We start from the raw sequence: 15,019 nt of genomic DNA, 5'->3' as shown, positions 1-15,019 counted from the left end.
ATATATGCAAGTTCATAGTGCGGTTTAATAAGTCTGTTGTGGATATTTGGGTTTCTCTTTGCAAAAGGGAAGATTTGCTGGAGAGTGCAATATCCGGTGCAGCTCTGCACAGAAACCAATCAGCTTCTAGGTTTAAGGGTTCTTTCACACGGGGCGGATCAGTTCTGATCCGCCCCGTGGATATCCGCTTGCTCAGCAGGGATCGCCGAAGCGATCTCCGCTGAGCAGGAAGATGACAGGTCAGTCTCTGCACACTGCGCAGGGACAGACCTGTCACAGCGCCGCTCTCCCTTATGGGAGATCGTGTGACGACAGACCGCAGTGTCCATAGTCACCCGATCCGATCACGGATGGAAAAATAGCTTTTTCCTCCATCACACTTTTTTGGATCGGAGCGGGTCGGATGTCAGCAGACATGTCACCGCTGGCATCCGACGTTCCAAAGACCTCTATGGAGCATTCGTTCAGGTCTGCCTGAAAAACTGACAGGTGAATCTGAACGGATCGTCTGTGTGAAAGGGGCCTTATTGTCAAAGCTTGATTGAACAAGCTGAAGTTAGAAGCTGATTGGCTATCAGACACAGCTGCTCCAGATTACGAGTGCTCCAATTTTAGTAAATCTCCCCCACCAACTCAAATTTTTAAATTTTCTAAAGCCAAAGACAGACACAAACACATTTTCTAAGATGCACATCAGCAATGGCAATCTTTGTATTTTTTCCAGTGTAGGTTTTTTTTCAGTTAAATTACTCATTTGTATGTTCAGGAAGCCCTTGCCACTCTTTTTAAAGGGATATGTGATGGATTGCTTTTTAAAGTCATTTAACAGTCAGTAAGGAAGCAATATGTCCCTTCCTCACCACCACCTGTTATAACAATGAAAAGGCCAACCCACCATGCTGCAAGTAACTGGAACTTCATGGGAAATTGCGGCTCAGCACCATTGACTTGAATGGGTCGTGTTCAGCATCAGTACTACCCAACTAATGCAACATGTTGTTTAATTGTTGACGCTAGCCAAAGCGTCACAGTTGCGGCATGTGTACAGCCCTGAGTGTTTGTCTGCCATTGTTTAGGTTAATGGTAAAACTGTGGCTCATCCGCCTGCTTTTACACTCCCCTGGCCACCCATGTGATCAAGTCATAAGTTAGAATTTTGTAATGACTGTACCTCAAAACTAATATGTGAAAGTCTTCCCACTGTAATGTGCTTGTGGGCTAGGTGCAGTGTTGTGCGGTCAGTGAACACACAGAGTCTACATTTGGCAATAACAATATATTGTAGAAAAGTTCAGCAAGTACAAACAGGCCCAGCGGCTAAGTACACTTGACTGGAGCCACTTACAACTGAGATAGCGGTGGAACAGTGGTTTGCAGAATGGAAGATGCTGACAGCTATTGCTTTGAGGTGCTGAATGCGGCCTGGCCAGTGCACACCCAAAAGGAGAGTCTTCCTGTAGGGGGTAGAAGTAGTCCTCCAGAACCTACTCCAGAACCTTTACCTATCGCTAAGCACTGTTCCTGTCTGATAGAGATCCTATCCCTACACTAGCCACTTGCATAAAGTGTACCAATTCTGGAAATCGGAATCTGAAATAGACTTTGTCTAACCCAAGGTGGCTGCCAAAGTCACATGGGGTGCCAGCATCCAATTGCATAGTGCCCCAAGTGAAATCATAGAGGAACCAAGTTCCCCTCAACTTCCTCCCCCACCTGTATTGTCGCTGCGGTTGAGCGCCACTTGTAGTAGAGAATACAGACTGCATCTGCCTATATGATGGTTGTGAATCCCAGATATAGAGTTCTGTAAACTATTTATTCACTGCAGACATTAAAAAGATCTCTTTGCATGTGTGCAAGTCCTCCACTGCTAGTCTTTTCTGCCAATGTGGATATCACATGCATGGGTGGAGATACACTTAATGCAGCCGCTCAGAGGCAGTCAAATCCATCAATATTATTTCATCTACCCTTTGGCTGGGCTTTTTCTTAGAGGGACCAGATTATAACCATTCAATGTTTATTGGACAATCAGTGAGGTCCCTTAAATGCTAATTATAGGCGCTATTTACAAAACTGGGGTGGCCAGTGTCTTAAATGACTGCTTGTCTACCATTTATAGGGTGATAAGTAGACAGAACCTGTAGGTACAATGCAAAAAAAGGACACAAGGAAAATACACACTAACTAGGCAGCACTGCAGACTATGGACAACATGCACCTGTCAGGAAAAACAGGACCCATTGTTTGTACAAGAACCCTCTTCAGTCTTTGGTCATCTATATGATCTGGTTGTGGTAGACTAGTAGCCCCATAAGCAAGACAACATAAAATTTGTACTCTCTGTGTGGTTTGCGATTACTAGGATAGTTTTTATTTCTAACACATCACAAATTCTTCTGATTTAATAGGTGCGCACTGTGGAGCATTTACGCCAAGAGATCTTGTTAGTTACAGCAACACATTATCGGTGACATTTACTTCCAACAGCAGGGTAGTAGATACTGGATTTTCTGCAACCTGGGAATTTGTGGACCCCATTACTATTCCAAGTAAGTACAGCAAAATCTAGATTTTATAGCAGTGTTAATTTTGTCGATGAAAATATTTTCATCATAATTTTCATCAGCTGCATTTTTCCAGTGATGAAAACTAAACCAAAATGACTCGAAAGGAAAATAGAACGAAAATGAGAGGGAGGGATGTTTTACTTATAAAGACGTTATATAGCTACTAAATCTGTGTCTGTGTATTTTGTTCAAACTATAATACCATAAATAGGATATTATCAGATTTATTTATTTTTTACTCCAGGAGTAGTATATAATGAGTTTGGAAATTCTAGAGCAAAGCCTAAATAATGCATTCAAATTTAACTAAACCCATTAGATTTTAGTTGACTAAAATGCACTGGAGATTTTAGTCGACTAAAATGTAGGCTATTTTAGTCGACTAAAATGTAGGATATTATCAGATTTTTTATTTATTTTTTACTCCAGGAGTATTATATAGTGAGTTTGGAAATTCTAGAGCAATGCCTAAATAATGCATTAAAATTTAACTAAACCCATTACATTTTAGTTGACTTAAATGCACTAGAGACTTTAGTCGACTAAAATGTAGGCTATTTTAGTCAACTAAAATGTAGGATATTTTAGTCGAATAACATGTAGGATATTTTAGTCGACTAAAATGTATTGCAGATTTTACTATTTTTACAATTCAGATGACTAAAATAAGACTAAAACTAAAATGGCTTTTTAGTCAAAAGACTATGGGTGTTATTTACTAAAGGCAAATCCACTTTGCACTACGAGTGCAAACTACAAGTGCAAAGTGCACTTGAAATTGCACTTGGAAGTGCAGTCCCTGTAGATCCGAGGGGGACATGCAAGGAAAATAAAAAACAACATTTTAGCTTGCATATGATTGGATGATAAAATCAGCAGAGCTTCCCCTCATTTCAGATCTACCCCTTCGATTTAGAGCGGCTGCACTTCCAAGTGCACTTTCAGTGCAATTTCAAGTGCACTTTGCACTTGTAGTTTACACTTGTAGTGTAAAGTGGATCTGCCTTTCGTAAATAACCCCCATGACTAAAACTAAATTGAAATTTGCAGTCAAAATTAACAGTGTTTTATAGGCTATCATGCTTAGAGTTTAAGTACTTAAAATTAATGTTTTTTTTTATTTTTTTCACAGTTTACAATATTTGCATCAAAGTTGTTAATTAGGCTGCATTCACAAGTGTGGCACAACAACCATGGCAAAGAGATGTGAATTTTTCACGTGGAAAATCACACAAAGCTCCACTGTTAAAAGGGGTGCATGAACTACTTTGTGACATGTGTCACACATAGGACAGCCCATTAAAATGAATGGGCTGCCTGTAGTGTGTAGCACAATAATGTGCAGAAAAGAAGGTACAGAAATGTGCGTATTCCAGTCAATGGGGCCATAGGCACACAGGAAATGCCAGCTTAAAAATGTATTTAGGCAAGTTTAGATGTATTTAGTTGCATTTAAGTGTCCATTCATTCCAATGGCCAGAATGAATTAATATCCTGGCCATTGGAATGAACGCTCACGTACTAAATGTACTTATTTATACATAAATAATTATTTATTTATATTATATTATTATATTATATTATTTATTTATTATTTATAATTATTTATACATGTTTAGGCACGTTCAGCACTTTTTCTGCCCAAATGCTCCTTTCCTGAATGTGCTGGGGTGCGTTTTTTTTTTAGCATCTAAACATTCCTCTTCTAATATGCCTTTTAAACGCCTATGTGTGCATGGCCACACAGAATAACATAGAAGGCTTGTCATGTCCTTGGCCTTGGGTGCGACATATCTGCTTTAAAGTCTTTTACAAATGGATGAACAACTCAGTGTTGTGTTTATTTTCCGCCAGGCATTACTTCTTGTGGAGGCCATTTCAGCTCCGACAAAGGGGATCTTATGTCACCAAACTGGCCTAATGCCTCTTACCCTGCAAGCCAAGCCTGCACATGGAAAATTAATGTTCAGACTGGCAAAAAAATCCATATTGTCTTCAAAAACTTTATACTGCAGGTGGCAAATCTCGCAGGAAGCTGCCAGGACTATGTAGAAATTTTTGATGGAGACAAAGTTGGAGCAAAAAGGTTGGGTAAGTGTTCTTACAGATAATCCTGAATTTATACTGTGGATGCCAAAATACTGTAGCACTACCCTTGCTGGAGCTGTTAGTAACTGGCTCTCCTACTCCTGCACCGCCAGGCAACACGCATTCCCCACTTGCATCCAAACACAAGAAGTCAGTCCCTTGGCTTTGTCTTTTACGTTTAATTATGGCTAACAACTTGGATAGGGTGAAGGGATATATGGGATGCCCAACTTGAATTTAAAGAACAAAAACCGGGGACAACTTCCTCCCTATGTACAAGATATTTAACTGTCCTCCATTCAGGACACTGACAGTCTCTGAATAAAAAAATCCAAAAGCCACTTAAGGACTAGGAACTCTCAGTCCCTTGAGAAGTAGCACAAAATTTTATAGGTTGCATACTGGAGTAACTCTAACTCATTTGTAGACACTGATCAGCTCTACTGACTGCACCTATAACTGCCCTTCACAGTAAGGAGCACATGGAAGGGCTATCACATGACAGACAAAAACAGAACATTCCATAGCTCAACTCACCAACCACTCTGCCAACTGACCAAATTAAACTGTCCACCAGTTGCATTAAAAACAAGGGTTTAGTTAGCACACATTTGCAAATGCATGCATAAGCTGCAAGGCCTCTTCACGGCACCCTGTGTATGCTTGCAGTCCTAACGCTATTGAATTTATAAGCGTCTCCACGATGGAAGAACATGCATTAAATTGATAGATGAGGGGCAGGTGGGCCTGGAGGCAGCCCAATCCCCCTTAAAGGAACAGGAACACACTGGACACCCAGCAAGAGCACAATGGCAGCAAAAGTGTACAGAGTGTCCCTGCTAGTGTAATTTTTACATTGATAGGTGCATTTTTATAGCGCTGATCAATGTAATAATGTCACTGGTCCCCAAAAAGTGCCATTTGGTGTCAAATTTGTTCGCCCCAATGTCGCAGTGCTGCTAAAAATCGCAGATTGTCACCATTACTAGTAAAAACAATACAAAAAAAACCCCAAATCTATCCCATAGTTTGTAGACATATCTTTTGGGCAAACCAATCAATGTACGCCTATTGTGAATAAAGCAAATGACAGAGCTAGGCCCCTTAGCCCTCGGGTTGGAAGTAAGGCTCTGCGTGGTAGGCCATGACCTCTCTCTCCTTGTTACACAGAGAGGTCCGTCTCAAATGAGGCCCAGGCGGAAGAGACCTCTGCGCAGGCTTCTCGCTCCTTTTATGGTCACTTCCAGCAACCTTCATGTCACCATGAAGATCCCTGGGATGTGTAGTCTTAGGGTACATGGTAGCATAGTAATAGTCTGAAGGAAAATTATACGTACCATAATTCACTTTGTTGGACGCTCAGATATGTGGTTACTGATTGAACTGATTACAAAGGGGACAAGCGATGTCTAGAAACACTGAAAGGTACGGTGCTTTCTGCTGAAAGCCCATATCGCTACATAAGGTATCCTTCTTAAACTTGGATTGTAAAGGTAATGCTTTATTTTTAAAACTAAGCCCCAGACAAAAATGCAAAAAGATAGCATTCTATTGAGCTAGTCTTGTGGGGTAAAGAATTACCCCACTCCTGTCTGCTTACTGAGCAGTGAATTAGCATCATTATCACTGGCCAATCAGCAAGTTAATGACCCAGGATGCTATTAAGCTGGATGTGGAAATATTGGTTGAACTTCCTGGCAGTGCAGTGTGGCAGACGGGTGTGAATCACAGAAACGGTTGAACACAAATACAAACATTTCTTGGCAGAAAAAAAAACATTTGCATACTGTATGTTTTTCAATCAAGTACTTAGATGAATCCGTTGAGTTCTACCTCACAAATTGTTAACTGGACTTCATAATTTGACTTTTTTTTTTCATTTTTAGGTCAATTTTGCGGTGCTACAATTCCACCAACACTGATCACAACAGGAAATGCTGCAGTTATTAAATTTGTCAGCAATAATGATCGAGAACAGCAAGGCTTCTATGGGTACTGGACAACTAATCTGACAGATATCCCCTATTCTGTCCCAAGGCAGCCCAAACCATGGGACAATGTTAAAGTGGGTGAGTGAATAGCTAGGTGTAGATATGACATGATATTTTGCTTTTTTTTTTTAATTTCAATAGTTTTTTATTGAATGTCACAAAGTCACAGTATCATACAAAAGTCAGACGTTTATACATTCAGAATTTACAAGAACCCATCGTGGGGTAGCAATCAGGAATGTACAATAACACAGAAATTTTGAAAAGAAAGTCAAGAAAAATTAAATAAAAGAAGAAAGAAAACCGGATGCATAGTAAATTTTGTGTTGATTCACTTAAGTTGGATTTGTTGCCTCTCAAGAGATATATACTATAATTAGAGTATGTATGTATAGACATAGGATATCAGCAAAAGTATTATCACAAGAGTTATAAGAGAATAGTTCACCTAGAAATATGCAATGGTATTAGTAAGAAGCAGATTTATGCCAATCTAGCCAGGGCTTCCATAAGACTCGTTTGGCTTCTAGGTTGTTCTGAGATGCTGCGAACATTAATTCATATTGTATGTGTAAGTCCACCTCTCTAATGATCTCCCCTATCTGAGGTGTGTCTACGGTCTTCCAGCGCCTTAGTATCGCTAGTCTGGTGCTCGCCAATATATGAAAAACTACCAGTCTGTACTTTTTCGGAAATCTATCAATCCCTAGTGATAACACCGCTAGTCCAGGATCTCCGCTCGTGAGAGTACCAGTTATTGCGGAGATCAGGTTAAACACCTGACGCCACACCGTAATCAGTTTTGGGCACATCCAAAGTATGTGGCCCAACGACCCCCTACAACCGCATAGTCTCCAACATAGTGGTGAGGCCTGGGGATGGAAACCCGCCAGCCTCACCGGGGTTAGATACCATCTTAACAAGATTTTAATAGAAAGTTCCCACAGATTTGCTGATTTAGTCGCCAGGTACACGACCTTTATAGATTCCTCCCATTGTTCCTGTGAGTAGGAATGCCCCAACTCTAGTTCCCACGATCTCATAGATGGAGACCTCCGGAACTCCGACTTGTGGTTTAAGAGGTTATAAAACAAAGATATGCCTTTAATGTTTGTCTGATCATTTCGGTAATATAAATATACTCTCACCGGGAGGGGAATTTCGGTTGTAGGGATTGTATTAAGGAGATGTGCTATCTGCATGTAAGTGTATTGGTCCCTAGTCTCCAACCCAAACTCTAGTTGTAACGCTCTGAACGTTTTAATTGCTGGGCCTAACATAATATCTTGCACTGAAAGAATCCCCCTCTTCTGCCATCTTCCAACGGATAACTGCGGAATAAGGAGTCTTAAGCTTGATAGAGTTAAAGGAAGTGCCTTGGTGGGCTGATCTGGGGTGACATTATCTAGCAGTATTTTCCAGGCCATCAGCGTGGCCTTCATAGAAGGAGACAAGATTCCTCCCAACCTCGGGGATAGTGAGCTTGTTAATAATAAGTCTACTATGGGATGCTGTGGGCATTGAGCTTGTTCTATTTCTAACCATCTAGTACCTCTGCCTTGAACAAACCAGTACCTTGCCTGAGCCAAAATAGCTGCCAGATAGTAATCCCGCAGCAGAACGTGACCTGCCCCTCCCGCTCTCTTCGTCTGAATCAGTTTCTTGAAGGCACACCTAGCTTTTTTACCTTGCCATAAAAAGGAGTTAATCTTAGATTGTGCTTTAGCGAAAAAGTCGTTTGGAACCGGAATAGGAAGGGTCCTAAATATATATAATAATTGGGGTAATATCAGCATCTTAAAAGCAGCCAACCTACCTGACCAAGACAACTCCTTTTTGGAAATAGTCAACAGTTTGGAGTCCAGATCCTCCAGGAATGGCACATAGTTGTCGTTATACAATTTACCTATTCTCTCAGAGAGCACTATACCTAAGTATTTGATGCCAGTAGAACTCCAAGTATAAGGGAAGGATCTCTGTAGTCTGGATTTAGTTCCATCATCTATCCCCACACCTAGTATCTGAGATTTCCCTTCGTTTACCTTATAATACGAAACCCTATTGAACAGCGTTAAAGATTCATGTGCCTCAGCCAGGGAAGTCTCCACATTAGTCAGCATCAATATCACATCATCAGCGAACAGGCTGATACTATGACTACCTGCCCCAACTCCGAAACCCGCTATACGTGGATGGGATCTAATGTGGATTGCCAGAGGTTCCATCAGTAGATTAAATATCAATGGAGAGAGAGGGCACCCCTGCCGTGTTCCATTTGAAATAGAAAACGGGGAGGACATAACTCCTGATACAAAAACTCTCGCCGATGGTTTAGAATATAATGCTTTAATAGCCGAGTCGATGCCGCCCTCAAATCCAAAGGCCCTCAGAACCTCGCCGAGATATTGCCAATGAATACGGTCAAAGGCCTTCTCCGCGTCCAGAGACAGAAGCAGAGAAGGCCTCCCCTCCGCCTCGGCCAGATGAATTAAGTTAACAAGTCTACGGGTCGCATCTGAGGCCTGTCTATTTTTTGTAAAGCCCGTCTGGTCAGGATGAATGATCGAAGGTAGTATATCCACCATCCGAGCAGCGATTATTTTGGCATATAGCTTCAAATCGCTATTTAGTAAAGAGATTGGTCTAAAATTTTGCGGAGATATCGGATCCTTCCCCGGCTTAGGCAAAGCTATGATCAGAGCTTCCAGCATCTCTGGCGGGAAAGAAGCAGAGGCAGCAGCTTTATTGAAAATTGTGGTAAGGTGTGGGGTAAGAGTGTTTTTAAACAGTTTATAGTATTCACCGCTAAAGCCGTCCGGTCCAGGAGATTTATTGGATGGTAAGGAATTAATTGCTGACTGAATTTCAGCATCAGTAAATGGGGCATTGAGCAAATCCACTTGCTCCTGGGTAAGACGTGGGATCGGGAGTCGGGAAAGAAAGTCCACAATGTGTTCTCGATTTGGCTGGTGGGTCGAGGGGTCGTCTTTAAGGTTATATAGTGCACTATAATAGGAACTAAAAGCGTCCGCTATTTTCTTAGGGTGAGTTTCTTTTGTGTTAGAGGTAGGGTGGAAGATAAATGGAATTTTAGATTTATATCTGTGGCCCTTGATTTTATGGGCCAGGAGTTTACCAGCCTTATTGTCAGAGGTGTAAAATGTCATTTTCCTACGTTTGCTGTATTTTTCAAAGTTTTCGAGTAGCAGTACCCTCAGGTCGTGTCTATGCTGAGCTAATTTTTGGGAAATAAGGTCTGTCGGTTTAGCCTTATTAAGCGATTCTAGTTTCTCAATGTCCGACAATAAGCTGGTAATTTTGCTTTGCCTCTGCCTCTTTAGCCTCGCTCCCATTTGAATACAAATTCCCCTCATATACGCCTTATGGGCGTGCCATAACACAAATGGATCTGTAACAGAATCAACATTATCAATAAAAAATTCAGTCAGATGTTTCCGGAGGGCCTTCCTGCACTCCTCTCTCTGAAGCACGTAGGTGTTGATTCTCCAGAGCGGGCTCACATTAACTGTTGCCGAGCCCGCCATGGATAGCACCACCGGTGCATGATCAGACCAAGTTATTGGCTTGATGTCCACCGAAGAGGTCCGCAACAGAGACTGCTGATCAACTAAGAACAGGTCTATCCTGGAATACACCTGGTGTGGAGGGGAAAAGTAGGTATAGTCCTGCTCGTTTGCGTGCAGGCATCTCCAAGCGTCATATAAGCCGTGTTGATGTATAGCGGGTTGCATAGCCTGGCGCAGCCGCGTGGACTGAGATGTAGAATCCGAAGCCGGGTCCGGGGTCAAATTAAAGTCTCCACACATTAGCAGCCTTCCCCTTTGGAGTTTCCGTACTCTTCGCATCAGGCTGTTAAAGAACCTCACCTGGTGGTTGTTAGGGGAGTATACGTTTACAATCGTGTAGATAGTTAAGTTCACATCACAGATTAGTATCAAGAATCTGCCATGGGGATCACTAATAGCTTTGTGCAATTGAAAAGCCACAGAGTCTCTGATAGCCGTTAGGACCCCTTTTCGTTTGGTAGTCGCGTTAGCTGTGAATATGTGCGGAAAATTTTTGTGTGAACATTTGGGAGCTTTAGCAGTCACGAAGTGAGTCTCCTGGGCACAGACAATGTCGCAATTGTGCGATTCCGCTTCTCTCCAGAGCGAGTGACGTTTCATGGGGTGGTTGAGCCCCTTAGTATTAATAGATAAGATATTTAGAGCCATAGAGGGGGTGGGTGCAAGGGATGCTGAGAAGTGTGCTGAGCAGCCCCCCCATAAATGGGCTCTCCTCCCCATGAGGGGTCCAATTCCCCCTCAAGTATGCCACCAGGGTTGTCAGGTAAACAGTACTCACTTTTGGGAGGAGGGATGATCCGGTCCTGGAGCTGTGAAGGTTCTGTGATTCTGGCCATGAAGCAACCTATGATGGCCTTCTCAGCCCTCATCCTCCATATGGTAAGTAGGTAACAGTTGGCAAGTGGTATAGCATCCAAAAAAAAGAAAAAAAACAACAAGAGAATGTAACAGAAGAAATTAAAAAAGAATATTAGTTAGTGAACGGATTAGTAACGGCCGCTCTATGGGTTCTAGAGCAGGTCTAACAAAAAATAGCCGTGAGCAGCGGGTGCTGCAAAGGTAACTGGGGGGAAAAGTTCAGCCTGAGGCTCCTCATTAACAGAGATCATGGGGACCCAAATTTAGAGGGATACATCCGTCCCGTCTCACGAGTGCGATTTGGCGTTTTTTGAGGTGACGGTTTTCCAATCCTGAGCAACCATTTTCGGGGCAGAAGACATTGCTGCGCTGATTTCCAAGTCTGAAAGTATACCCCACTCTCGTAAGAGGGTGATGCCTGTTTCCAACGAAGTAATGTGGTATGTGCGATTATCCTTGGTCACAGTCAATTTCGTAGGGAAACCCCATTTGTATACTATCTTATGGTTTCTCAAAGCTTTGGTAATGGTATTCAGGTTTCTCCTCTTTTGAAGAGTGTATTGCGAAAGGTCTGTGAAAAACTGCAAGTGCTGAAGTTGTGGCGGAATACGTTCTTTTTGACGCATGGCTGCCATAAGGTCCTCTTTCACATGGAAGAAGTGTAGCCTTAAAAGTACATCTCTCGGTACCTGATCAGATAAGTGAGTCGGTTTGGGAAGACGATGAATCCGATCGATCGTCACGTCAAGATCCGACGCCTCTGGGAGTATTTGTTTAAACACCGTCACCACGTGCGTGTAAAGGTCGGCCTGTACGATCGTTTCGGGGATACCCCTGATTTTGATATTATTTCTTCGTGATCTATCTTCCAGGTCCGCTAATTTCTCCTTAAGCCTCTCCACCTCCCCTTCTCTCTCCTCATGGGCATCCACTAGATCGTTTATAGTCCCAGCATATTCTCCCATCTTAGTTTCTATGTGGTCCACTCTAACTCCAATAGCATTAAGATCTTTATGAAAACCGTGCATACAGGCTGCCATATCCGACTGGATGGTGCTGCAGAGCGATAACAACATGTCTTTTAGGACAGTATCAACCACCGGTTGATTTTGAGTGGGATAGGATTCGATGGGTTCGGGTAACTCCCGGGTGTCATCCCCTGAGTCTGCGGATGGGCTGCCCCCCCCGCTCAATCCGCTGCCATCCAGCTTGGGTTTTGATTTAACCGGGCTGCTAGTAGAAGGGGAGGAAGGGTAGGAGTGCTGGCCATTGGTGGGGGACTGTTTGTGTCGCCGATTACCTGCTTCTGTGTCCCTCGTGCGCGGCGATGCTCTCTGCGGAGAGTAGGCCCGGGCGCCATCTTGTGCCTCCCTGTCAGGGAGCCTAGTGTAGAAGTCCGTGAGCCGTTGCGGTTTTCCCGCACCCGGCGCTTACCGGGCATGGTCCCAGAGTGTAGGGAAGGTTTTCCGCTGTCAGGATATGCTTCCAAAGGGCACGGTTGTTGTCAATTTTAGCCGCTTAGATCCCCAGTCTCCGGAGCTCCGGGATTATGCGACCATCCGGAACTCGCGTCAGGCCACGCCCCCTTGCTTTTTTTTTTTTAAATAAGAGTATTTTTTTTTAAAAAGAGTAATTTATTTCAGTGCAGTACACAAAGTATGTGATACATACAGTATTGAGTGTTGAAGACCTTTTATACTTTCAACGAAAAGTGGGGGAAACCTTCAGCATGCAGATAGTGTGATGTGCCATTTGTAGGCCCCAGTTCTCCTCCTGGCAGGAATTCTAGCAAACCCAGAATGCATGGTTTGTCATCTTAAAAGTAAGCTTGAGACTTCAAGATTTTAAAAATTAATAGGAGGAACAATAAAAATTAAAGGGAGGAGAGCCCACGTGATGTGTCAAAATCATATGATGGACTTCACTATGAATGGACTCCACTTACGGAACCCTCTGTGCTGTTTTGAACAGAGAAAACCCTGTGGGCCAATGCAATCTCCACACCACAGCCCACATCTTATGAACATAATGGAGTATAATAAGAAGTGGATAGTGACATCTGTTGTGAATGCTCTTTAATTCTTAGCCCTTGTACACACGGTCAGACATTCCGACAACAAAATCTGTTGGATTGTCCGAAACTGGTGTTGCATACACACGCTCGGACAAAGTTGTCAGAAAATCTGATCGTTTGTAACGTGATGACGTTATTTAGTTACGACGGGACTACGTTCAGGCTAGTAGCCAATAGCTTTGGTCTAGGAATTTGATCTGAGCATGCGCGGCACTTTGTCCGATCAGAATTCTCTACAAACGATCAGACAAAGTCCAATTGAATCGTGTTGTCGGAAAAATTTTATATCGAGCTCTCAAACTTTGTTGGTTGGACATTCCGATGGAAAACATCAGATTAAACCCACACATGTCGGATTATCCGACAACACGGTTCGATTGGACATTTTCCATCGGAATGTCCGACCGCATGTACAAGGGCTTATAGTTAAGTGTTCTTGGGGCTATTTTTCTCTTAGGATCAAATGTAGAAAATGCTAAAATCTCCTTCCCCCCCCCAAAATTAAAGTCAGACCAGCAAAACACCACTTCCTGTCTAGATGGCCTTTGGCATTCATTTGTAGTGGGAGAATCAGCACCTGATACAGGAAGCAGAAGATCTTACAAATGTTTATGGAATCTGTCCACACTCTAAGCCCTTGTACACACGGTCGGACATTCCAACAACCAAATCCATCGGATTTTGTCCGACGGATTTTGTCCAAAACTGTTGCATGCACACAGTCGGACAAAGTTGTCAGAAAATCCGATCATACTTAACGTGATGACATTATTTCGTTAGGACGGGACTACGTTCCGGCTAGTAGCCAATAGCTTTGGTCTAAGAATTTGATCTGAGCATGCATGGCACTTTGTCCGATCGAAATTCTCTACACATGATCGGATCATGTTGTCGGAAAATTTTATAGCCCAGCTGGAAAACTTGGTCCGTCGGATACTCCGATGGAAACAGTCCGATGGAGCCCACACACAGTCGGATTATCCGACAACACGGTCCTATCGAACATTGTCCATCGGAATGTCCGACCGTGTGTACAAGGGCTTACACGTTGCTGAACGCTGCGGAATTAGTTGCTGTATATAGTGTTTTAGAATAAATTAGTTCTCAATTTACTAGGCTTTACCCAGGTATAAGGTTTGTTCATTTTCAGCCATGCGACTGTTATTTTCATATCTTACTGGCTTCCTTAACATATTGGATATATGAGAACCTTCACAGACCTACTTATTATTATTACTGGTATTATATAGTGCTGTCAATTTATGCTGCGCTTTATATATTGTACATTTACATCAGTCCCTGCCCTCAATGAGCTTACAATCTAAGATCTCCCGTGTATACATATACATACAACGTACTAGGGCCATACTTATAATTAAATGTTGCAGAACATTTTTTATTTTAATAGCTCTATTTAATTGTTCATATGTACAGCGTCAGTTTCAGTTTAACGCATGGACTCAGCTAAAAATAACTGGCATGTTAAAAATAGGGGTACTTATCCGGGTGTTAGTTGTGTAAATAAAGCCTACTATTGTGAGATAGGTGCCTGCGATGCCCAGAAAAGTTCAATTTCTACACAATTAATTTTCAATGAGTACAAGGTGAAATAGATATTATACTTAGGGAAATACATCAATACCTTGTAACACATAACAATAATGCCACAAAAAAAGATGCATGGGTGTAATATATACGGTATCTCTATTGCTTGATATGAACTAATACTGTAAATTGCTGTTTATAGAATGGTTAAGCAACTGTGATGCACAATCCAAATCATCTGTGGCTATAAAATCTTTACAACACTTTTCTTCAATGTGGCAAGTATCTGTTCAGGTGAGCACTGTC

General features: G+C 42.4%; 1 protein-coding gene across 1 annotated transcript in view; it reads left to right on the top strand.

The window, feature by feature from the left end:
- LOC143974809 (ovochymase-2-like) overlaps positions 1 to 15,019 on the top strand; it is a 114,643-nt gene that overhangs the window by 83,460 nt on the left and 16,164 nt on the right. The window contains exons 18-21 of the mRNA XM_077476551.1: positions 2,412 to 2,552; positions 4,425 to 4,661; positions 6,545 to 6,727; positions 14,916 to 15,007. Of these exons, the coding sequence (XP_077332677.1) occupies positions 2,412 to 2,552; positions 4,425 to 4,661; positions 6,545 to 6,727; positions 14,916 to 15,007 (653 nt within the window). The remainder of the gene's footprint in view (positions 1 to 2,411; positions 2,553 to 4,424; positions 4,662 to 6,544; positions 6,728 to 14,915; positions 15,008 to 15,019) is intronic.

This window comes from Lithobates pipiens, unplaced genomic scaffold (assembly GCF_037356315.1).
Source record: "Lithobates pipiens isolate NorthernLeopardFrog02 unplaced genomic scaffold, aLitPip1_a1.2 Scaffold_13, whole genome shotgun sequence".
Taxonomy (NCBI): Eukaryota; Metazoa; Chordata; class Amphibia; order Anura; family Ranidae; genus Lithobates; species Lithobates pipiens.
The sequence above is the reverse complement of the archived record's forward strand: the minus strand, read 5'-3'. Positions and strand labels throughout refer to the sequence as shown.